This window comes from Convolutriloba macropyga, chromosome 10 (genome assembly GCF_964194025.1).
Source record: "Convolutriloba macropyga chromosome 10, txConMacr16.3, whole genome shotgun sequence".
NCBI lineage: Eukaryota > Metazoa > Xenacoelomorpha > Acoela > Convolutidae > Convolutriloba > Convolutriloba macropyga.
Genome location: NC_134477.1, coordinates 25,004,810 through 25,030,166, shown reverse-complemented (window position 1 = coordinate 25,030,166; position 25,357 = coordinate 25,004,810). Strand labels below are relative to the sequence as shown.

Below are 25,357 nucleotides of genomic sequence, written 5' to 3'. Positions count from 1 at the left end.
CTTTTTCGAATTTTTGATGTGTGGAAGTCAAATCAGAGTGATGATCAGGAAATAGTATAGAGAGGGAGAAAAGGGGTAAACTTTAGGCGGCATTCTTCTAGCTGTTAAGACGAGGGATGCTAAAGTGTTAAAATTAATCAGAAACGGTTGTTTGGTTTTAAAAAATTATTACTGAGATCATTTTTGTAACAGTTTTTCTCTTTTGTCTTAATTTTGAAGTCTTTTTGTTGTCTTGTTTTTCTGTCTCATTAATGATTTGTATCAATGCAACAAAATCGAGGCATAAAAGTGTCAACATATCTGTTTGATTGATATGTAAACGTTATGACTATTTTGTCTTATTATTTTCGAAGTTGCGTACTTTTGTATTTCTTTGTGATGTCTGATTACGCAGTCCCATAAACAATATTTTTCTATTCACTTCGTTTGCTACAATTGAAAGTTTGCTTCTTTAAATCCAAATTTTTTTTAGGCCTTAACTAACGCTTCCTATAACACTCCCGCAAAATTGTTTTCAAAAAATATTAGCAAATTTTTCAGTAGCAGCCGCATTTTTACTTTTTTTAGGATGTCTATTAAATTAGTGCCATTACTGACAAGTATAATTGTGAGCTAATAACCAAAAGAATCTTTTTATGACTTGATATCATAAGGTTATTTTTATTCTACCTTTTCTTATTTGTAGATTTTTTTAGTCGACCGTTTTTGTCGCTTTTCTTGTGGTTTTGTCGCTTTGTCTCAAAAACAACAGTTCTCATTAATATTCTAGCGCGGCGTTATTGGTATCAATGGTTTGTTGTCAGCTTTTAGCTATCTCTGTTGAATTAAGCTTTTGGTTTTGGCTTTTAGCAACTGAGTTTGGAATCTTGCCTTCATCTGTAGTTGTTTTTTGTCCTTTTTTCACCTGAAGAAAATTCTAATGCTCATTTTACTATTTATAAGATCGATTTCTGATGTGATAAATTTCTGCAGCTTGTATCTTTGTGTTTCTCTCTCTTTAAGGCACTAATTTTTAAAATAAAGAAATAATTCTTGTTTTTGCCAGAGTTCTACTTTTTGCCCTTCTTTAGTCTGTTACTGATTTCCACGAGTTTGTTGTTTTCTGTATTTACTCATTCTAATTATATGTCGTATCATGTTTTTTTGCGTCATGCGTTTCCAAGATTATTTTTGAGAGTTTTGGTTTAATTGTCTTCGAGATTTTTTGGAACTTAAAAATTGTTTCTGAGATTTTTTGTTTTAATTTTTTTTGCGCATGTAAGATCATGTTTTGTTGACTATCATATTGCGATGGCATCTCAAAATTTTCGGTTATCAAGTTCACGTCGTTATTTAATTCACTTTTTTGTTTTTGTCATTCACGACTTGTATTGATCTATTTTTGTCAATTCGTGATATTGTTTTCGTTTATCTCTGCCCTTTTCACTTTGATAGAGATGTATGCCATTTTATTATCATAAAAGGTGTCCTTTGACATGAACAAAGAAGCTGAAAATTGCATTCGTTTTTCAAACTTGTTTTGTTGTTAAGTAATTTTTTCGAGATTATATTTTCAAAAATACAAAAAGTACAATGATGCTTGATCATAATTTCTTTGAAAGTTACTATGTATCATGAATATAGTCAAGATTACTGCATTTCATAAAATGGTTCAGAGAATATTGAAACGGTAAGTTTTAAATAAGGTTTGCTTTCTTTGGTTATTTGTTTCTATCAGATCTCGAAGTTATCTTTGATTATATTGTTTTAATCTGATCATATCTTAACAGAACTCATTTTTTTCTGTTCAACCCGATTGTGTGGGTTGATGAGGACGATATTTTGAAGACCCAATTGTGAGGGTTTCTGGGAACAAACAAAAGGCAAAGACTCAATTGTGTGGGTGCATTTTTGAAATTAATTCTGGTAAAAAAATCTTAAGAGATAATATGGAGATAAAGAAAATGACAACTGTCTCAGAGTTTCAATATTCAGCAAATAATACACCGAAGTGGATAAGGATAGAGTAAACGTCCCCAACTGCAGAGATCCACTCAAAAGCACCACACACACTCTAACAGTTAACCCGGCCGGAGAACCATTTTAAATCAAAATACTGCTTTGAACTCAAACAGTTAATTTTTCCAAAAAAATGGAAATCAAACGACGGGAAGAGGGAAATAATTTGTGCCTCGTAAAGACAAGAACGACAATACTACTGTTTAACTATTCAGCTGAGCAATCAAGCAGTCAATCTCAAACCACTTGGATTTTAACCAAAACTAGAAACTCACTGGACGAGTCTGGCAAGTCCGTTCACACAATTTCGGAATTACTTATTGCTCCTGAATTACTTATTGCTCCTGAATTACAATTTCGGAACAAACAAAAGGCAAAGACTCAAATGTGTGGGTGCATTTTTAAAATTAATTCTGGTAAAAAAATCTTAAGAGATAATATGGAGATAAAGAAAATGACAACTGTCTCAGAGTTTCAATATTCAGCAAATATTACACCGAAGTGGATAAGGATAGAGTAAACGTCCCCAACTGCAGAGATCCACTCAAAAGCACCACACACACTCTAACAGTTAACCCGGCCGGAGAACCATTTTAAATCAAACTACTGCTTTGAACTCAAACAGTTAATTTTTCCAAAAAAAATGGAAATCAAACGACGGGAAGAGGGAAATAATTTGTGCCTCGTAAAGACAAGAACAACAATACTACTGTTTAACTATTCAGCTGAGCAATCAAGCGATCAATCTCAAACCACTCGGATTTTAACCAAAACTAGAAACTCACTGGACGAGTCTGGCAAGTCCGTTCACACAATTTCGGAATTATTTATTGCTCCTGGCTCTTCTCTCAAGTGCTAAAAAATTTTGTTGAAACAGATGCGCGTGCTTGTGAGTTAGCCCAAATTCGAACTTGCGGTCGGGGAATGTCATGAGCTGATAACCTCCTTTTTTAAACCAGAAGATCTGCGCCAGACCTCAATTGGCTGGCACAGTTCATTGTGGTCACAGAAAAGCAAAGCTTAGCAACTACGCTAGGTATGAGAGATTCAAGATCGGCATCACCTTGAAAAAGGCAGACTGGGTCCTGTGATTTAACAAGATGGCTCATGCCAGTCTGTGCGTAACACAGTACGTTCCAACATGCCTCTGAAGGTCAAAAAAACAACTTCTAAATTCTGTCAGAGAAAGCGTTGGGAGTATTCCAAAAGCAGCTTATAGAACGACATTGGAGAACGACATTTTTTTGGCAGACAAACGAGAACTCTTCAGCACATTCTAGAAAGATTAATGTAGTACAATTTGAAAGACACAGACACAGACACACACTGCAAACACAAACATCACACCCATTACACGCATAAATACAAACCCCATCAACAAAAAAAACTTTTTTTTTGTTGATGACAAATACAAACCCCATCAACAAAAATTTTTTTCGGCAAGTGAACTTCACCCAAGATTCGTCACGGTGCATTTAGGTCTTCTTTGTTTTTTTTCTAATTAATGGGGTGGACTTTTTGAGGCAACTGTTACACTAATTTTATGTATTTTTGGCACAACTTTGAAGCTTTTTCAAAAAACTTCTCAATTTTGATTAGCATAGATGGGACAATTAGTTTTTCAAAATCAAGCAGATGTGTTAAAAGCAAAATTTTAAGTTAATATTGTGGTTTTAGGAATATTTAAACCGCAATTTGTACCAAAATATGTAATTTTTCTATTTTTTTTTATTTCTGACAGTTTTTGTACTCTACCTCTACTTGTGTCTTACAGGTGAAGGAACATCATAGGCTGTCCTTAAAAGCTCTAGTTCAGTAGTTTTGAGGAATATTGGTTACACTATTTTTTTTTAACCTTTTCACTGTTTATAGTATTTTTAAAGAAACAGAAAACTTTAGTAATTTTCAAAAAAATTCTTTTACATGAGTTCCACAACCAATATTACACAATCAATATTAACAAAAAACAAGTGAAAAATATTTTTTCTGCTGAGTTTCATAAAATATATGACCATTTGTATCAAATGTTTCAAACTGGTTATCCATAAAATCTTTAATTCTCAACTTCCTCTGTATTGCTCTATACTAGGGGAGGTTAGTTCAAACCATATGTTCTGACAATATACCAAATACAAGATTTCCATCTCTACTCTTCAGTAATGAATTTGGTTGATTTGATGTTCATTTCACGAAAGCGATATGTTGAAATTTTTTTTCGAAAATACTAAAATGTTTAGTTCTGATGAAATAAGAAGTGTTTGCAGAAACAGTTCTTGAATTTAGAAAAAAAAGTACAGTTTTTTGCTTTCAGTTTTAACACTGTCCACGTCGGTGTTTGCTATTTTGAGATCCTTAAATTACCTGAAGTCTTTTAGGAAGTCATTTAAAACTGCAAAGATTCTACATAATTTTTAAATCAGATATATTCGACAAATGTGAACATCAAATCAATTATTTATTTTACGTGTCTTCGAATCTCAGATTTTGCAGAAGATGTGTGATGTCTTGATAAGTGACGTTGATGTAGCTGGAACTGGGATAGTCGTCATCATCGTTGGGAACTGCAAACACCCACACGTTGTTAGCACTGGTCACGCTGCTCCTTTTGGGTTCGGCAATGCGGGAATGGATGTGAGGCGCATTGCTGGACTTCCTTGACTTTGGTATACTGGAAACACTGAGTCGTTGATGTCTGAAAATAATCATTCAACACAATAAATATGCTTTAAAACTAGCCAACAAACATCTAATGGTTGAGCATCAAAGGGTTCCGGTTGAACCATAAAAATGAAATTTTTGAGTAATTGTAAGTTGCCATTTGTAAATTGTAGTTGTGGAGGTTGTACTCCGGTCATTGCTTGACTTAAAAGGTTTTAATTTCAGCAAGTCTTAGTTTGGTGCAATCGTGGTTGATTCAAAATGTTAATCATTGAATCGACCAGGTACCTAGATTAACGGCGTTTCGGATCATTTCTTTTGGAACACTTTAATAAAAACAGAAGTTTGATTATGAACTGAACAAGGCGGCTCGGTTATGTGCAATGGCACATAAGGTTCCGACCCCGCCCATCCACAATTTTGGCATAATTGTCTACCAAATGAGGAACAGATAGAAAAACCCAAAAATTATTTTTTGCGAATCCCAAAAAAGCCCAAGTCTTTCAAAAAATTCTGTATGAACGATAAGATAACCTCCAAAACAAATAACTCAGTGGAGTAAAAATTGATGCATTAGATTGCTGTAATATGTCAATATTAAGAAAGCGAGTCAAAACGAACAGCAAAATCAAACAACAACAACAACAAACATTAATTACATCAAAAAATTTATGTCCCTCTTAAAAACTAAATTTAATAACAAAGTCAACATACCGTCAGATAAACCTGAAAATAAACAAAAATAACTTATAAACCACCAGAAAACATATGCGACCAGTCCATAAAAAGGTTTGGTAACAATTATACAAAAAAGAACAAAAACAAAAAAGTAAAAAAAATTAACTTATTTTTTTGAAACAATTAACTTCAAAGTAATAAATACCATTAGGAATAAATTAATATTACCACAAATTTGCGATTACCACTGCTTCTATAGAAGGGCATTAGGATCTGACCTTATTCATTTTTTAGAGCGGCTAAAAAGAACAACAAAGAACAAACAAAATTTCAATTGAAACTTGCCAGAAAACGCTGTCAAAACCGTCAAGCCAAATTTTGGCACTCAAAATATATTTGATTGCGCCTTCTTCAAACAGCTATAATGTAGTACGTGGCCATTCATTAGTAAGACTAGGTAACAAGTAGACAAAAAAGCGAAGTGCTAAAGTATGTAATACTTTTAATTTTTTTTCGAAACAAAATTACATTCAATGTCATGAAAGGCATTAATTACAAAAAGAGCTATTTCAATATCGTCGTTTTTTCATGAAAAGGAAACCCTCGAGACCTGTAATTATCCAGAATATTTCTTGCATCTACAAAAAGAACGTCAAATATGACAAAAATCAAATTAATTTAATTTTTTTTTGTGAAAAAGCGGTGTCGAAGCCAGTAAGGTCATAACAAAATCTTTAAAAAAAAGATTTTGGGACACCAATCCCTTTTATTCCCTTGGCACCCATAATGTCATATTTGACCTGTAATCAACTAACGAGATTAGGTAACAAAAAGAAACATAAAAAGAACAAAATTGCGAAGTTAAAAAAGTTCTTTTTTTAATTTTGGAAAACGATGGGTTTGAAAGTCATAAAATCCATCAGCTACCTGCTAATATCAGAATATCGGTTTTTCTATTCTTAAATGAAAAGCCAATGAAAGCTATCACTATACAGGAAATTTCATACGACCGAAACGACAAAGTATAAATGACAGTTAAGACAAAATTAAAAAAATCAATTGATTTCTTCAAGAAAGAGGCGTCGAGGCCATTAAAACGATGATTTATATCTTTCAGGATTTTAATATGTTCAATTGTGCTTTAATTTGAATGCTAATAAGGTGACATGAGAACTGTCAATAATGTGATAATGGGACAAAATTAGAAAACGTGAAAAACTGGCAAATATCAAAACAAACAAAAATCTAAAATCTTGTAGTATCAAAGCCAGAAAACAATAATTTCAGGCTTAAAACTGCAACCGAGAATAAATGTTAACTCAGTAGAAAGAAGAAGCAGTCTTTTTTTTGCTGACACTAAGCTGGAAGTTGAACAAATTAAGAAAAAAATAGAGGAAAAGTTAATTAAGCCATTATTTATTGAAAAGTCAATTATTTTTAAAAAAGAAACGACCATAAACTTTCAATTAAAAAACTAAATGCATTAGCCTGGAGCTGTTTAGCAAGCGAATTGGTTGGACCTATCACTCCTGAGCTTTGATTTGATATGTTCTGTTCTTTATTATTAAAAAAAAGTCTTTTTTTTTAAAAAAAAAAGACCGACTGATTACAACCCGATTTTTTTTGGATTGTAACAGTCCAAGAATGGCCCAAAACTACCCCTGTTAATACTTATTGTCCGTTAAGAACAATTGATTTTTCGAATGTTGTGGATATAGATAATTTCTGAGTTGAAACTCAAAATAAATTCTGCATTTTTGATAATCAACGAGTTAAGTTAGCAAAAAACGGCAAAGTTTTAACTACAAGGCACTCTCTGCGGACTCTAAAGTAGAAATAGCCCCCCTCTGAGTCTACAAAGATTGTATGAGTGTTGTTTGGGGGTGTACTGTAGGCAAATTTAATCAAAGTGGACTAAAGTAGCTTATTTCGTGCTGTTGTTGATGAAAAAGGCTAAATTTTGAAATGTTTATCCAGATTTTTTGACCAAAAAATTAAATCAAAACAATCAAAAATGCTTGTTCGTCTTCAAAAATAAAATCAACGACACTATTCTTGAAAATTATATCAAATTTTAGCAAAATTGACGAAAATTTAAGCAAAAATTCCGGAAAATGTGAATAAAAACAACGTGAATTCACTCTTCTTTTCTCAGAAGTTTAAGCCTCGATAACTCCCTGTAGAAAACGAAAATTAAAAAAATCTTTTTAATTCCATATTCTACGCTGGACGAGCTTTCTAATGATACCAGTCTCAACTCTCTGCGATGAATATATCGAGCGGCGAAAATTCACGGAACAAAAAAAACCCAGTTGAGTATATAGTTCCTCCCCCATCAAGAGGCTCGGAACAATTAAATGTTTGTCTGTTTATTTAGAAATGTCTTAACATTTTTGATACATAAATCGTTCCCAGTGGCAAATTTATGATGCATACGTATTGCATTCTTACGGTATGTGTTGTGCTTGATTGTGTTATGCTAATGAATGGAGTTGATGCTAAGAATATTCAGATTGAGACCTTCTGAAATCCATGATTAGGAGCGTTTTTTTCCTGGAATTATTACTTGCACAGCCTAACCTGGATTCAATTTGATATGTGCCGATTGATGGTCCTGACAATGACAATTTGACTTCACTCTCATTGGATGTGGAGGAACTGGCATCCGAGATGCGAACACTCGGAGGAGATTCAGCACCCACTTTGTAAATCTGCAACCCCCCTACTAGGTTCGTCTCTTTACACTGTTGGAATTTGTCGTGGAATGCTGAGTAGGCTGTGAGAGATTTCTCCCTCTGAGAGTGACGTGATTGGACCATTTGGCTTGTGAGTTCCTCCCGTGACGCAGCAACTATTACCGTCATTGTGCTCCTGAGAAAATTACACAATTGCGTTAACTTCCACCAACGTTGTATTCAGCCTATAATGAATTTTAAGAGCGTTCACACCAAAAAAAGTTCAGGTAAATTTACCTGAAAAAACACCTGAACTTACCTGAACAGTTCAGGTAGATTTGTCTCACCTGAACACACCTGAAAAATACCTGAAATTTACCTGAAACATTCAGGTATCACTGCCTGAACTTTTACCTGAACTTACCTGAAAAATACCTGAAAAAAACACCTGAACTGTTCAAGAAATTTTAACAGTTCAGGTAAATTTACCTGAAATTTACCTGAAATTTCAGGTAGTTTTTGCCTGAAATTTCAGGTAAATTTACCTGAAATTTACCTGAAATTTCAGGCAAAAACTACCTGAAATTTCAGGTAAATTTCAGGTAAATTTACCTGAACTGTTAAAATTTCTTGAACAGTTCAGGTGTTTTTTTCAGGTAATTTTCAGGTAAGTTCAGGTAAAAGTTCAGGCAGTGATACCTGAATTTTTCAGGTAAATTTCAGGTATTTTTCAGGTGTGTTCAGGTGTGGTTCAGGTGAGACAAATCTACCTGAACTGTTCAGGTAAGCTCAGGTGTTTTTTTCAGGTAAATTTACCTGAATCCTCTATGAGTTCAGGTATTAGTTCCGGAAAAATTCAGGTGCTTTTAGCTCTGTTCAGGTAGACTAACTGTCCGGCAAGACAAAAACAAGTGTAAAAGAACATTGTAAACTGTCGGAAAACTTTTCTCCAGTCAATTTATCAACCGACTATTGAGAAAGCGTATTCCAGTATACTGTATTTTTAAAGTGAATCTCAGCTCAGTATGCACAGAGTACACACCTTATACAGGACCGCCATCGAGAAGGCGTCCACTAAGGTCCCAAACTATTGGAGTGCCATAAAAGGATGCGCGGCAAGGCCGGATCCTTGAAGGCTCTCACTAAAACAAACGAAAAAGCAAAACGAAACAATACTTGACCAGGTAGTAAAAGAACAGTAAACTGACAGAAAAATTTTCTTCAGTCACTTTATGAACCAATTATTTAGAAAACAATCCAGAAAGTTGTATTTTTAAAGTGAATCTCGGCTCAGTATGCACAGAGTACACACCTTATACAGGACCGCCATCGAGAAGGCGTCCACTAAGGTCCCAAACTATTGGAGTGCCATAAAATGATGCGCGGCAAGGCCGGATCCTTGAAGTCTCTCACTAAAACAAACGAAAAAGCAGAGACCAAACAAAACAACACAGGTGAAGACATTAAAACAAGTGCCAAATATCAATAAATCGGAAGTTGATCATATAGAGAATGCCGAGAAGAATCAATACTTAATTAGGGGGTCAGAAAGCAATCAGAAATTGTCGAAGATCATTCATGACTTCAGCAGAAACGGCCAAAAAGGCAAACAATTTACCAAAAAACAGTTTAGACAAGAAAAATCAAAATTTGGAAGAAAAAGACCTAGTAAAAGAACTGAACAAAAACAGCCACAGAAGCCCTACAAAAGAACAAAAAAAGATACATCTAGGAGAAACATCAATAGGAAAACAAAAACAAATGGAAAAAGAAAACAAGAGAAGATTACAAGGGGAGGAGATTTAAGAACAGGAAATCAACAAGCAAGCTGACAAGAAATTATGCAGAAACAACAACAAAAAACAATGTTCTAAAGAAAATTCAAGCTAAACAACGGATAGAGCTAATGGATAGATTTAAAAACGGGACACGATAAAGCGAAACTCATACAAAAACAAATTACCCAAACAGGCAAAAAGTAATTAGGAAAACAAAAAACAGGAAAAATTTTTTGACAAAAGAGAACATTTCATTCCAAGTGAACGAGAGAAAGACATTTATAGAATGGGAAAAACATGCGAAAAAAGTAGCGATGGAGATTAATAGAATTGAAGGCTTAGATAAAAATCAAACCACTCAACAGCGAAAGACAAAAAAGAAACTTAAGTTTCAACCAAGAGAAAAGAAGCAGAAGCATAACATTCCAAAAACCAAAAGACAAAAACAAAATCTTACAATACTAGGAAAAAATTGACTCGGATCAAAAACAACGACGGGCAACCACCTAAGTTCACGAATTCCTCATGAAAAGGAACCAGTACAAGGTTATAAAAGAAGAGTGAACCGGAAGAAACAAAGACTCAACTAACCATGAAAACAGAATCTTGAACAGGTTTGTTAAAACAAACAAGGAACATACCTAGCAACCAGAACCTCGAAACAATAGTTGAAAGAACGAAACACCACACAAAACGCGTCTTAAAACATCAAGCAACAAAACTTTCGCACAAACAAATGGAATGGCGAAATGAGACAAAATGAGCGACAAAACTTTAGTTCAAGCAATAAAATTAAGTAGCGTCCTGAAAAAAATTCCGGAAAGAACAACAAAATGAAGAGTATTAAAACAAAACATTACTTCGAGAATATTAAAATATTAAAAAGACAGACAACCGGCTGAGCAGTATCTACGAAAACAATTCCGTCCAAAACCTAACTTCTTGAAGCAAGAAACAATTACTGACAGAACCTAAGGAAGAAACAAACAGAACCTAGCTCGAAACAATAGTTGGAAGAACGAAAGACCACAGAAACAAGTTTTAAGACAGCAAGCAAAAAACTTAATAACAAACAAAATTAATGGCGAAATAAGGCAAAATGAGCAACAAAACTTTAGGTCATGCGATTAAACAAAGTAGCATCCTGTAAAAAAAAATTCCGGAAAAAACAACAAGACGAATAAAATTATTTTAAAAAAATATTAACTAGAGAAGATTACAATATTAGAAAACTAGGCAACCGGCTGTGAACTATCTACGAAAACAATTCCATTTAAACTTAATTTACTGAAGCAAGAGACACAAGAAGAAAACACTATAAAAGACATCAAAAAAGCAGACAAAAAGATCAATGACACGCGACAAAGAGGAAACAAGAATAGAAATAACAGGACCAAACACAAAAAATGCAGACGAACTAAATAAAAGCTTACTCTCTGAAAACAGTTTAAAAACCTCCTACTTAAAGACAACAAAATAACAAGGACAAGACGAGAAAATGAGAAACCACAGAAAACAACTAGTAACACATGAACATCGACAAAAACAAAAACGCTCAAGCCATGGCTCGACATTTTTTCATCACGTTGCTTTCTGACCCCTTGCGAGGAAAAAACTAAATAAAGTCAAACAGATCACAAGTAAAACTCATGCTTTTTGTTTGGTTTTAGTTCAACGAGTTTAAAAATTTTAGTTTTAATTTTAAAGATTAATGAACAGCACAGGGGTGGTAGAATGTGATTGCGTAGTTCCTGTGCTCAGAAGCCAAGCCTAAATTATGCATAAAGTTAAGGTCTAAGTCAGAGGTTTTCTAGTATCAAAGATTAGAACATGGCAACCTAATAACTGGTCAAGTACAAAAATTAAAGCTAAAATTACTTAGGACTTCTGATCACAAGAACTAATAAACAGAATATTTGTTTATTTGGCTCAATATTGCAACACCTTTATTCAAAAATCAACTGAAGGTCGAAAAACCTAACAGTTTAAACCATTCAACACATTTGAGCCAAACCAACTTATACTGAATAAACCAACAACTAAAGGTATTTTCTTTGGTTTTGTGTCTACTAAGCAAGATTTTTTTTAAATAATCAAGCACAACAAAACAATAATAGAAGCACAAATTTAACAGTTACTGATACTATTTTTTTGGTTGAAGCAGTAACTAAGCAAATTTTTTTCTGAATAAATAAGCATGCACGCGAATTAACAATAACTAAAAATAAAAAACTACTAATGCTATTTTCTTTGGTTTTGTGTCCGCTAAGCAAACGTTTATGAACAATTCATCAAGCACAGCACGTTGAACTAATAGAAGCACAATATTAACATTTACTAAGGCTTTTTGGTCTTGTTTCCGGATAGCAGACTTTTTTAATAAACCAAACACAACACGTAAAACTAGCAGAAGCAGAAAATTAACAGTTACTAATGTTTTTTTTTGGTTTTCTGTCTGCTAAGCAAACATTTTTCAAATAACTAATCAAGGAGAACGGATTAAACTAATAGAAATAGAAAACTAAGTTCTTAATGGTGTTTTTGCATTTGAGTTCACTGAGCAAACTTTTAAAAAAATTAATCAAGAAGTACAACTAGTAAAGCACAACTTGAACAGTAGCTAAGCAAATTATTTTCTGAATAAATAATCATGCACGCACAAGAACTAAAAATAAACAGTTTCTAATGCTATTTTTTTGGTTTTTTGGTCCGCTAAGCAAACTTTTTTCGAATAACTAATCAAGGATTACGGATTTAAATAATAGAAGCAGCAGAGTAACAGTTCTTTATGATGTTTTTGCATTTGAGTTCACTGAGCAAACTTTTTTAAAATAATTAATCAAGCACCACAAGTAAAACTAATAAAGCACAACTTGAACAGTAACTGAGCAAATTATTTTCTGAATAGTTTATCATGAACTCGAATTAACAACAACTAAAAACAAACAGTTACTAAAGCTATTTTTTTGGTTTTGTGTCCGGGAAGCAGACTTTTTTTAATAAAACAAACACAACACATAAAACTAACAGAAGCAGAAAATTACCAAGAGAATAAGAACTTTTAAGTGCTTCTGCTCAGATATCAGTCAGAAACGGTTACGATGAGACTTGAAATCCAACAATGGGTCACTTCAAAAAATTTGAGCAGGAAATAATTATGACCTCTGAACAGAAGTACTTAAAAGCAGTAAAACACGTGCCTTTGGCTCTTTTTCAAAACGTTTTATTGCAAAGAGACAATTAAAGCTCGTTAAAATCATCAATTTAAAATTACTAATCAGTTTGAGCCAAAGCTACTTGTTAAAGGAGAATTACGCAACTATTAGTTCTTTTTTAACAGATTTTTTGCCATCTTTGAGACAGTGACAATCAATTTTTTTTACCGAAATCATTCAAATGAGCACGATCGTGAGGTAGGAAATGACAGGGATGTATTATTTTATTTCCATAAAACTTAGCACCTAATTTATTTTTCATTCTCAAATTAAATGACTGCAATCTTGTATGTCTAAACTTTTTTTCTCCTTTATCGTTAAGATAAAATTCAGCGTGATCCAAACGTGGTAGCAATTCTAGAAAAAATATATGATGTTCATATGGCAGGTGTTCAATCAGGTCAGTGTAGTACTTCAATAGCTTTTCATCACTTGTGGTGTTTAAATCATTATTACCAACGCAAATGATTATATATCTATATTTCACTATCTCAGGGTAACAATCAATTAAATGGCGTGCACATCTACCACCTCTACTTTTGTTAACAACCGGTAAATCCCTAATACAGTCAAGATCATTAAAATCGTCAAAAGCGTTCCGCAAATTTGAATCTCCTATCACTATAACCCTATTAATTAGCACTAAATTCACGTGTTTTTGAAGATACCACATGTAGTCTAGCATTGTCACAACATCTTCGTTTTCGTCATTGTCGTAGAAATAGAACTCATATCCATTTCGTTGCACAATTCTTTGAATGTCCATGTCTAAACACACTTTATTGAATAAGTTAAAAATTTAACAGACCAAAACTTCCAGACCGAAATAAACGACCAAAAACTACCAGACCGGAATATAAGACAAAAAACTACCAGACCAAAATTCAAGGGCCAACTGAAGGTCGAGAAACCTAACAGCCAACTTTTTCATGAGATTTTGCCGAAGGTCGAAAAACCTAACGGCCAAATCTGACTGCTGAAGGTCAAAAAACCTAACAAAAATTTATCAATCAGACATGACCGAAGGTCGAAAAACAAAGAGCAACATGTCCCTGGAAAAATTTACCAAACGAACACAATTAGCTGCTAGCCAAACACGTTTTTTGTATGAAAATTTTGAGAAAAAGGAAATTCCTCAATAAAATTTAAAATTAGATGCATAGTTGTTGTACTTCAGTGCTTGCCTTAGGACAACGTGTTCAAAAAAACAATCTACAACAGCGCATTTGTGAAGAGATAAATGATGAAAATCAAACAATTCGTCGAAAGCAACAATGACGAGTCCTTCACTGTAATTCACAGAAACACAGTAAGAACGAGATGATTCATGATATTCATGAGTTTTTATTTTGAAGCAAGTAAAAAAAATATCAGGTTCAGAAAACAAAACTTTTTGTATTAGTAAAAACTGAGGTACATGAGAGTTTTCATTATCTAGGTCTTTGATTATAACGTCATTGTAGCCGTATTTTGTCCCCATTATGACAGCGCTAGTTGATTGCAAGCACTCATATGATTTAAAAAACTTGCGATACTCTTCGTTTCTCGACATTAAAGATTCACTAAGGGTTTCAGTTTTACAGCCAGGAAACTCATTGACTTTGACAGGCACAGACTCGTTCCACCATAGTACTCGTTAACTTGGTGTCGTAAAGCAAGACTTTTACAAATATTTTTGAACTTGCAGATATTATAAGTTAGCCGCTTAAAAAACTGATGTTTGCGTTCGTACCTCAAAACACTTTGGTAGAGAAAAGGTCCCGACGATTTGAGAACCCTCGGGTAATGAATTAATTTATGTTGTTTAAACGTTACCGACTCCGTGGGAAAAAGCTGCACGTATTTCTCCAGATGCTCATCTGAAACAACAGAGCAGATTTAAAATAAGATGTATGATCAAAAAACTAACAAACAAGATAACTTACATATTAGGACTCCCAACAGATGATAGTCGGATTCCACGAAAGTCGGGCTAAGCAAAAAAGAAATTAGATCCAAAAAATGAAGCAAGAACTTCCAGACTTCGTTGAAAGGTACAAGGTCATATATCATGAGCGGTAAAAATCGATAAAGAGTAAACATTTGATCGTACTTTTGTTTGAAGTGGCCTCGGGACTTATCTTTTATTCGTTCAAAATCAATTTCTGAGGGTCTACCGTCGATATCACGACCATAGCCAAAATTATTGATTCTTGAATTTAAACAATCAATACTCAGGTAGTCGGGAACCAGCTCACTCAAAACAATGCGCAAAATATTCATTAAACTGCCTTAAAAAATGTCATGATGCAAGTCAGCGGTAAAATTTTTATAAGGGTCGAAAAATTGACTTTCAAGAACACAAATATGCTTAACGCCGTTTCGTTTGGCGGATGCATCCAATCTACATGACTCAGAACTTCTAAGATCTTTATGGCGTTCTTCAAAAACTGACTTGAATAACGATTGGGGGAGAACGCATTTTTCACAACAGAGTCCTCCGGAAAAACTTTTATTGAAACCAAAAACAGCATGATAAGCTAAATTGTCCGCAACAAAATCAACTCGTCTTAGTGCGACAAATACTGTTTTACCAGACCTAGTAAGAATTTGAATACCGTTTTCTAAAGCCAGTAGATCGTTCCGCAGTACAGTCAAAACTTCTTTAAAACCATAAGTCTCAATATCAAGGTAAGGCACTAGTGCAGCAAGATGGGTCATTCTCATATCCGATAGAAGCAATGGTGGAAGGTTTTTCAAACACCAATAGAAACAACCTATTTTATGTATCGAAGCTCTACTTCCAATTGGGTTAACGGGTTCAACTTCATCAAAGTATAACTGTAAGCTTAAATTGAAGACCTCATCTGATTCACTATGCTTTATCACCAAATCTACGTCACTAAGAGGATTTGTTTCGTTAGCGTTTTCGGACAAATTCAGCTTTCCTAGAGTTTGCATACTATCCAAGATAATCCCATTTTTACTCAGACTTTCAAGCAAGCAACTATAGGACGCCATTATGGAAAAAATTTCGTCATGATAAAAAACAGTGTTTTCAAGAACTTTCGAAATAGATACAAATTGACCGGTCCTCTCAACTTCCTTGTGCGTTGATTTACCTTTGCTTAATCTTATCTCATGTTCAACTCCAAAAACAATATCGCACGGCATAACAAACTGCTTTTTCTGTTTCAATAATTTTAAAACCTGATATTCATTTTCAGCCTGGCAGAAATTGAAATCTCCGGCAGCCTTGAGTAGATCGCAAAAAGTAGCACTCGACAAAACGTTTGGACAATCTGATGAGATAATACCCAAGCAAAGGTGAACTGTTTTCATTATATCCTCAGTGAAATTTTTAGTGGCACCTAGGTAACGGAAAGCTTGGTTCCACGTTGTTGAAATGTCGCCTAACATTCTTAACAAAACATTTTCACCTAGGGAGCCATCAGTTAAACGAGAAATCCTTTCGCTCAGATCAGACTCTTCAACTATTTCAACACAATCATTGCTATAGGGCATACTTGAATCTTCATTAGTCTCAGATTCTGTTTCTGGATCTAGCGGGTCGAGTCTATGTTTGATTAAAGTTCGGTGCTCTTTCCTAGCATGCTTATTTAAATAACTTAAACTACAAAACTCTCTAGGACAGAAAGGACAAGTAAAAGATGAAGCTGCGCCGTGATAGTTACTGAGATGAGAAGTGTAATTACTTAAGCTAAGATTTTATACTGAACAGTTTTTAAACTTGCAACAAAAGGTACCGTCATAGCTTCCTTGTTGATACTTAGCCTTACACCAACTGTAGACTCTGCTCTGTTTTCGTAAAAAAGATGAAGATATTATTCCAGCAAGACCACTATTACCAGGCTCGTGAAGGGACTCGATAACACATGAAGTTTCGGTTGATACATCTGTACTGTTACTACTTTGACTTGACAAAAAATTATCAACCTCTTCACTTCGTGAAACTGCCAATTCTGATTCATGTTTTTTTATATGGTTAACAAAGCTGTTGAAACCAGAAAAAAGACGAAAACATATAACACATTTGAACTCTGCTTCTAAGCGATGATTTACCCGCATGTGCTCAAGGAAATTATGGTTTGTGAGAACAGATTGTTTAGTACAAAACTCGCAATTAACTTGATAAAGGAAACTACATTCCGCATTAATCTGTGAGCTAACATTTTCGTTGTACCTACGAGAAGATCTAACTGGAATTGGCTGACTCTGACTAACTAGAGAAAATGATATATCACCGCCGGCTTTTGAGCAATCATTTTTTTCGTTACTAGAAATCCTTACATCACATAGCGGTGAATAAACTGCTTGACTGTTATCAGATTGATCAATTAACATTTCAACGCGCGCATTACCTGAGCCAGTTCCTGTAGAAACTGCAGCTTGAATATCAGACCTTACAGCGGGCTGTGTGTGCACCTCTTCAGAGTTGTGATCATCAAAAGTGTCATCATGAGTAAAAAAAAATTTACCTGAACGGGTGCGTTTTGCAGGGGCAGAAATAATTGTATCCAAAGATTTTGATTTATGGTCTTCTTTAAATGGGCACAAACAGAATTCCCTATTTTTTCCAAAATAATTTTTCCCGTACGAAACTGTTATTTCCTCGCCTTCATTAATCTCCCTTAAACTTCTAATAAAAACCACGCCATCTCTACCTTTCGGTGTTTCGTATCTACAGTTAGGGCGGCACGAGTGATTAACAAATGACAGGGGACCTTGTAACGAATATGACTCAGAATTACGATAAAAAACTGAGAAATTTAGTTCAGGTTTATTATCAATATCAGCAGGGCAGTCGGTTACTACACCTGAGAGGCCTAAAATTAGCTTATTAGCAGGAATTAGCTGTTTACTTATTACCTTTATTCCAAGATAACCACGACTTATGTCCTCCTGATAGGTTTTGTCAGCTTCATACCTAACAAACTGTAATGAGGTTTCGTATAGGTTGCGAATGTACTTCAGCACATAGGACCCCTCATCAATTGCTACTCTTTGATCACTTCATATGGCCCGGTGAACAGCGCGACTATCCCTATCAATGAGTTCCTCTAACAAAATCCAGTCTGCGCTTGCAACCTCGTAGTACTCTTGTACCTTGCACTCGATTTCGTGTGATTCATTCATTTTGTATATCAGCAAAGTGACTCACTTTTCAATATCATGCAAAAGCATCTAAAAATTGTTTAAAAAATTGTCATAAGGCAAAAAAATCGAGATATTAACCTTCACACATAGTGAAATTGATATTTCGAAAAACACAACAAAATGAATTAATAACATAAGGGCATAAGCTATAGAGCGAGTAGCGTTAGCAAAATTCAGACACATGCAAATAAGCACAACACAGGAAGAAAATTTGGAAACTGGATATGCAACTGCTATTTCAATAAAATATCCACTTGAGTTATAAAAAAACAATCAATAAACAAGCAACAGTTTTAGTAGTGTAATAAGACAGTAGTAATCAAGACGACCGTCAGCGTCAGGCTTCCTTGTCAACGGGTTCACCACTTAGCAACCTTGCAAACAAATCTACTTGAGTGGGTACTTTCGCCGCCGGCAGCCTGAAGATAATTATCTGCAGGAATGACCAAAGCACGAATGTTTCCTCTGGATACTTTTTATTGAGCGTATAAAAGATTCTCAAGCCAATGTCTACCGCGTTGAACAAGTCCTTTGCTTCAATTGGTCCGACGGGTGAAACCACAAAGACCTGCAGCAGAAAAACAATCAAATTCATCAAAACTTTTCTGCTTCTTTTGCATAGCAGAACAATGATTTTCAATTTGCACAGCGAAATATATTAGGACATGGGGATAAAAATAGTGTTATCATTTTTCTCATTGCAGATGCAAAGCACACTAAGGGATGGGGCAATAAAATACTCATCTATCTCGAAACACAAAGAATCTCAGAAAAGAACTATGCAAAACTTTAACCTGGGAAGAAGACTTGAGAATTGCTCCCGTGCTATGTTTCTTCGCCTCCTGCTCAATATTGGAAATCTCCTTAAAAAAGTTATGTTTAGTTCTGGAACAACTCAACAAAATGTTACACACTAAAAATTACAGAGATATCAACGATGAAGTTATCACGGCACTTGATAACAGCTTCAACAACTGTCGGGCGATTTTTGACACCAGTTGGGAGCTTTGCAGGAGTAATTAAGGGCAGCAATCGCAAGGCTAGCTCACTCTCAGGAACTAAAATTAGGGTAAAATAAGAATACAAAATTTTTTAGAAGAAACACTTAACACCCTTACGTTGCTTCAAACGAAGGTCAGATATTTTGTCCCGGCATTCACTTGGAGGATTATCTCTGGCCACTTTCAAAACCTTTGGGACATAGAGCAAGAACAATTTTGCAAAGTTGTCTTTTAGAGCCCGAGGCACCCACAATTTGAACTCAATGTCAAGCTGAAAAAAATTATTTAGAGAACAGGCCAAAAACTTAAACAGGACAAAATAATTAAAACCTGCTCAAAATCGCGCAACTCAAGTCCCACGCAGTAGAGATAGTCCGAATAGTCCAAAGCACCCTTTTGAGAGAGCAGAGTTTGTCTCTCTTCAATTGTTTGCTTCCTCAGAAGCGCATTATCGATCGTTGATCCGCCGAACTTGATCATGAGAGGAGTCAAGTTAACCGGTTCCTCTTCAAGTTCTAACGACCTTTCTTTCCGTGCACGTTTTGGAGGAATAGAAGATCCTACAATAAAGATATTAAAATTCTATTGTTCACATTTGATGCCATGAATCTCAAACTATATAGCGTAGATAAAAAAAACTACAACACCGTCTCTTGTCAAACGAGCCTCTTCTCTCAATTTAGCCTCAGATCTGCGGCTCTTCAGGTTCTCCTCAATCGTCCCAGTTGGTGTGTGTTTTCGATAAACTCCACCTGGCAAACTTTCTTTAAAATACGGCTTGTAAAAGACTGCCTAAACATCGCGAAAAAAATGAGTACAAGTCATATGAAACAAAAATAAAAACAAGGCGAAGAATCTTACAAAGGGACAGTTCTCATCAACTGAAGCGAAGTTTGGAAAAGCCTCAACGGCTATTTTGGCAAACTGAATTTTTAACGCAGTGGAGGGTTTCAGTTTTTCCATTTCCGTTCCGGGAACTCTCTAATAAACAAAGAGATGTACAAAACCTACCAAAATTATAGAAAGCTAAAATATCTACCTTGACGAGTTCGTCCACTAAAAGACGGGTTAGCATCTTTAAGCCATTAACAGACTTCATATCTATGTGAGCAGCCAGTTCTTTCAAAGACTCTGCGTTGAAATCTTGTTCAGGTTCAGTTCGTACAGGAGTACTTTGAGACGAGGAAGCACTTCGACCGAGAGAGAGAGAGAGGTTGGAGTGTTCGAGCTAACAGGAGTCAAGACCTGAGCTTCATTAGCCAATATCGACTTCATCTCAATTACAGCAGGGAGGGGGAATCCTATTGCCATAAGTTGCTCATCAGTCATGAGCTTGAAGGAGGCAGTAGTCAGGCAAGACTTCACAATCACCTGCTTCAAAATTTCCTTTTGAGAGGATTCAAGGTCCATTTTTTCGAGTAAATTCAACAGAAGCATTTTGTATCTAGAATCGAGGTACCTGTTACTGTCAGGAATAAACAAAAACTCGATTAACAATCTCGAAACGCTGAAGGTCGAAAAACCTAACAGCAACAAACTCATATCACTGAATGTCGTGAAATATAACAATGAAAACTTCAATATCAACAACTTTGACTGAAACAGCGAACTTAAACAGCAAGATGACTTAAACAGCAAGATCAAAACAAGATTATCAAGTCGAAGCAATAAACTTCAGGAAACCTAACATATATAATATCTAGCCGCTGAAGGTCGAAGAACCTAACAGCAATCAACTTAAATCACTGAAGGTCGTAAAACCTAACAGTGTAAAATTCAGTATCATTAACTCTGTCTCCAAGAGCGAACTTAAACAACAAGATAACTTAAACAACAAAATCATAACAAGATTATCAAGTCGAAGCAATGAACTTCAAGAAACGTAACATTTATCATTTCTAGCCGCTCAAGGTCGAAGAACCTAACAGCAATGAATTTAAATCACTGAAGGTCGTAAAACCTAACAGTGTAAAATTCAGTCTCAATAACTTTGTCTCAGACAGCGAACTTAGACAACAAGATGACAAACTGCAAAATCCAAACAAGATTATCAAGTCGAAGCAATGGATTTCAAGAAACCTAACATATATAATCTCTAGCCGCTGAAGGTCGAAGAACCTAACAGCAATCAAAAATCACTGAAGGTCGCAAAACCTAACAGTGTAAAAATTCAGCATCAACAACTTTGTCTCAAACAGAAAACAACTTGAACAACAAGATCACCTAAACAACAAAATCAAAACAGGATTATCAAGTCGAAGCAAAGGATTTCAAGAAATATAACACGTATAATCTCTAGCCGCTAAAGGTCGAAAAACCTAACAGCAATCAACTTAAATCACTGAAGGTCGTAAAACCTGACAGTGTTAAAATTCAGTATCAACCACATTGTCTGAAACAGAAAACTTAAACAACAAGATCACCTAAGCAACAAAATCAAAACACAGTTATCAAGTCGAAGCATAGAACTTAAAGAAACCTAACAAAATCACTAGCGGCTGAAGATCGGAAAACCTAAGAGCAATCAACTTAAATAACTGAAGGTCGTAAAACCTAACAGTGTACAATTCAGTGTCAATAACTTTGTCTCAAACAGCGAACTTAGATAACAAGATGACAAACAACAATATCCGAACAAGATTATCCAGTCGAAGCAATGGATTTCAAGAAACCTAAGATATATAATCTCCAGCCGCTGAAGGTCGAAGAACCTAACAACACTAGTTTTCAACCAGTGAAAGTCAAAACGCTTGTCAATTATTTTTTCAGACGATAAAAATCAAATTGTATTCAAAACAAATGCAGGAAATAATCAATTAAATGATTTACTCATATTTCGAAAGAATTGAAGTCCCGCTTGAGTTTGATATTGTTAACAATTGCCACACTAGAGCATTAAATTGCTGACAGATTACAAGAACTACACTTATGGAACTTGCTACAATATATACAGATCACTTTCAAGCATTTCCCGCATAAATTATTAAGATTTTCTCGATAATAACACTCGTCACAGTCTCTACAGAGGAATGTTTCCGAAAAAAAACGTTGGTTGTTTTTTACGAAGAGACCGGCGACATCGAATCGTTTAAAGAAATGGAGCATCCACCGTCACCCCGCGGCTTTATTTTTCACCCAAGACGCAGGAACTTTGATTTTCCAGCTCTTGCTACGTTCAAACGCGAATTCGAGAAATTGTTTCGTTGTCCACACACGGAACGAAGCAAAGTAAACCAATTGTTCTTCTTGGTCGTTGTTGAAGACGGGCCGCCGTCCCTGCTTGTTCGATCCATTAAGACAACACCTCCGTAAGCTTGAATAAGGCACTCCTGATTGCAATGATGCCTGACGAATAGAGCAATGGAGGTTTTTCACCAACAACGAGGCCTCAAGAATGGCTTTTCTGGAGTATTTTCTACAACTTTTAGGAGTCATAGATCTAAACAAAGAGACAATTATTACACCCCAGAAGATTGAGACTTCTAAGAGGACTTTTTTTCGACACAAAAAAAGTTATCTCCTACTGGACGCGACAATACTAAAATTTTGGTTTTTCGTGCAATATAAGTTGTCTGCTAAGGCCCACTAATTATTCATTTACCACCTAGAACGATAATTATTTCTGCCTTAGAACCTATTTGTACTTTCCAACTCCTACGTAGGCCCTCAATTGATTTGAATAAGTCCTTCACTATATTGAAAAACACTTTTTGTTAAACTGTAAAAAGATAGTATTTTGAGTGCGAAATCTGACAACGTGTTAAGTACTTCTATCTGAGACCACTTGGAACAATAATTCCTTTATTTGGACTTTCCCACTCCTACTTAGGCGGTCAATTGATTTGAATAAGTCATTCACTATATTGAAAAACACTTTTTGTTAAACTGTATAAAGATAGTATTTTGAGTGCGAAATCTGACAACAAGTTAAGAACTTCTATCTCAGACCACCTGGAAAGATAATTCCTTCTGCTTTAGAACTTATTTGGACTTTTCCACTCCTACTTAGGCCCTCAATTGATTTGAATAAGTCCTTCACTATATTGAAAAACACTTTTTGTTAAACTGTATAAAGATAGTATTTTGAGTGCGAAATCTGACAACGTGTTAAGTACTTCTATCTCAGACCACCTGCAACAATAATTCCTTCTGCTTTAGAACCTATTTGGACTTTCCCACTCCTACTACTCAGGCGGTCAATTGATTTGAATAAGTCCTTCACTATATTGAAAAACACTTTTTGTTAAACTGTATAAAGATCGTATTTTGAGTGCGAAATCTGACAACGTGTTAAGTACTTCAATCTCAGACCACATAGAACGATAATTCATTCTGCTTTAGAAACTATTTGGACTTTCCCACTCCTACTTAGGCGGTCAATTGATTTGAATAAGTCATTCACTATATTGAAAAACACTTTTTGTTAAACTGTATAAAGATAGTATTTTGAGTGCGAAATCTGACAACAAGTTAAGTACTTCTATCTCAGACCACCTGGAAAGATAATTCCTTCTGCTTTGGAACTTATTTGGACTTTTCCACTCCTACTTAGGCCCTCAATTGATTTGAATAAGTCCTTCACTATATTGAAAAACACTTTTTGTTAAACTGTATAAAGATAGTATTTTGAGTGCGAAATCTGACAACGTGTTAAGTACTTCTATCTCAGACCACCTGCAACAATAATTCCTTCTGCTTTAGAACCTATTTGGACTTTCCCACTCCTACTCAGGCGGTCAATTGATTTGAATAAGTCCTTCACTATATTGAAAAACACTTTTTGTTAAACTGTATAAAGATCGTATTTTGAGTGCGAAATCTGACAACGTGTTAAGTACTTCAATCTCAGACCACATAGAACGATAATTCATTCTGCTTTAGAACCTATTTGGACTTTCCCACACCTACTTAGGCCCTCAATTGATTTGAATAAGTCCTTCACTATACTGAAAAACACTTTTTGTTAAACTGTATAAAGATCGTATTTTGAGTGCGAAATCTGACAACGTGCTAAGTACTTCTATCTCAGACCACCTAGAACGATAATTCATTCTGCTTTAGAACCTATTTGGACTTTCCCACTCCTACTTAGGCCCTCAATTGATTTGAATAAGTCCTTCACTATACTGAAAAATACTTTTTGTTAAACTGTATAAAGATAGTATTTTGAGTGCGAAATCTGACAACGTGTTAAGTATTTCTATCTCAGACCACCTGGAACAATAATTCCTTCTGCTTTAGAACCTATTTGGACTTTCCCACTCCTACTTAGGCGGTCAATTGATTTGAATAAGTCGTTCGCTATATTGAAAAACACTTTTTGTTAAACTGTATAAAGATAGTATTTTGAGTGCGAAATCTGACAACGTGTCAAGTACTTCTATCTCATAAAAACTAGAACGATAATTCTTTCGGCCTTAGAACCTATTTGGACTTTCCCACTCCTACTTAGGCCCTCAATTGATTTGAATAAGTCCTTCACTATACTGAAAAACACTTTTTGTTAAACTGTATAAAGATAGTATTTTGAGTGCGAAATCTGACAACGTGTTAAGTATTTCTATCTCAGACCACCTGGAACAATAATTCCTTCTGCTTTAGAACCTATTTGGACTTTCCCACTCCTACTTAGGCGGTCAATTGATTTGAATAAGTCCTTCGCTATATTGAAAAACACTTTTTCTTAAACTGTATAAAGATAGTATTATGAGAGCGAAATCTGACAACGTGTCAAGTACTTCTATCTCATACAAACTAGAACGATAATTTTTTCGGCTTTAGAACCTATTTGGACTTTCCCATTCCTACTTAGGCGGTCAATTGATTTGAATAAGTCCTTCACTATATTGAAAAACACTTTTTGTTAAACTGTATAAAGATAGTATTTTGAGAGCGAAATCTGACAACGTGTTAAGTACTTCTATCTCATACAAACTAGAACGATAATTCTTTCGGCTTTAGAACCTATTTGGACTTTCCCACTCCTACTTAGGCCCTCAATTGATTTGAATAAGTCCTTCACTATATTGAAAAACACTTTTTGTTAAACTGTATAAAGATAGTATTTTGAGTGCGAAATCTGACAACGTGTCAAGTACTTCTATCTCATACAAACTAGAACGATAATTCTTTCGGCTTTAGAACCTATTTGGACTTTCCCACTCCTACTTAGGCGGTCAATTGATTTGAATAAGTCC

At 34.9% G+C, this 25,357-nt stretch overlaps 1 protein-coding gene across 4 annotated transcripts in view; it reads right to left on the bottom strand.

Moving 5' to 3' along the window:
* Window positions 1-4,401: 4,401 nt before the first annotated feature.
* LOC142348380 (uncharacterized) overlaps window positions 4,402-25,357 on the bottom strand; it is a 123,822-nt gene continuing 102,866 nt past the window's right edge. For all 4 annotated transcript variants that reach the window (XM_075399706.1, XM_075399708.1, XM_075399707.1 and 1 more), the window contains exons 3-4: window positions 7,915-8,205; window positions 4,402-4,690 (exon numbers count right to left, since the gene is read on the bottom strand). In XM_075399706.1, the coding sequence (XP_075255821.1) occupies window positions 4,459-4,690; window positions 7,915-8,205 (523 nt within the window). In that variant the 3' untranslated portion in view covers window positions 4,402-4,458. The remainder of the gene's footprint in view (window positions 4,691-7,914; window positions 8,206-25,357) is intronic.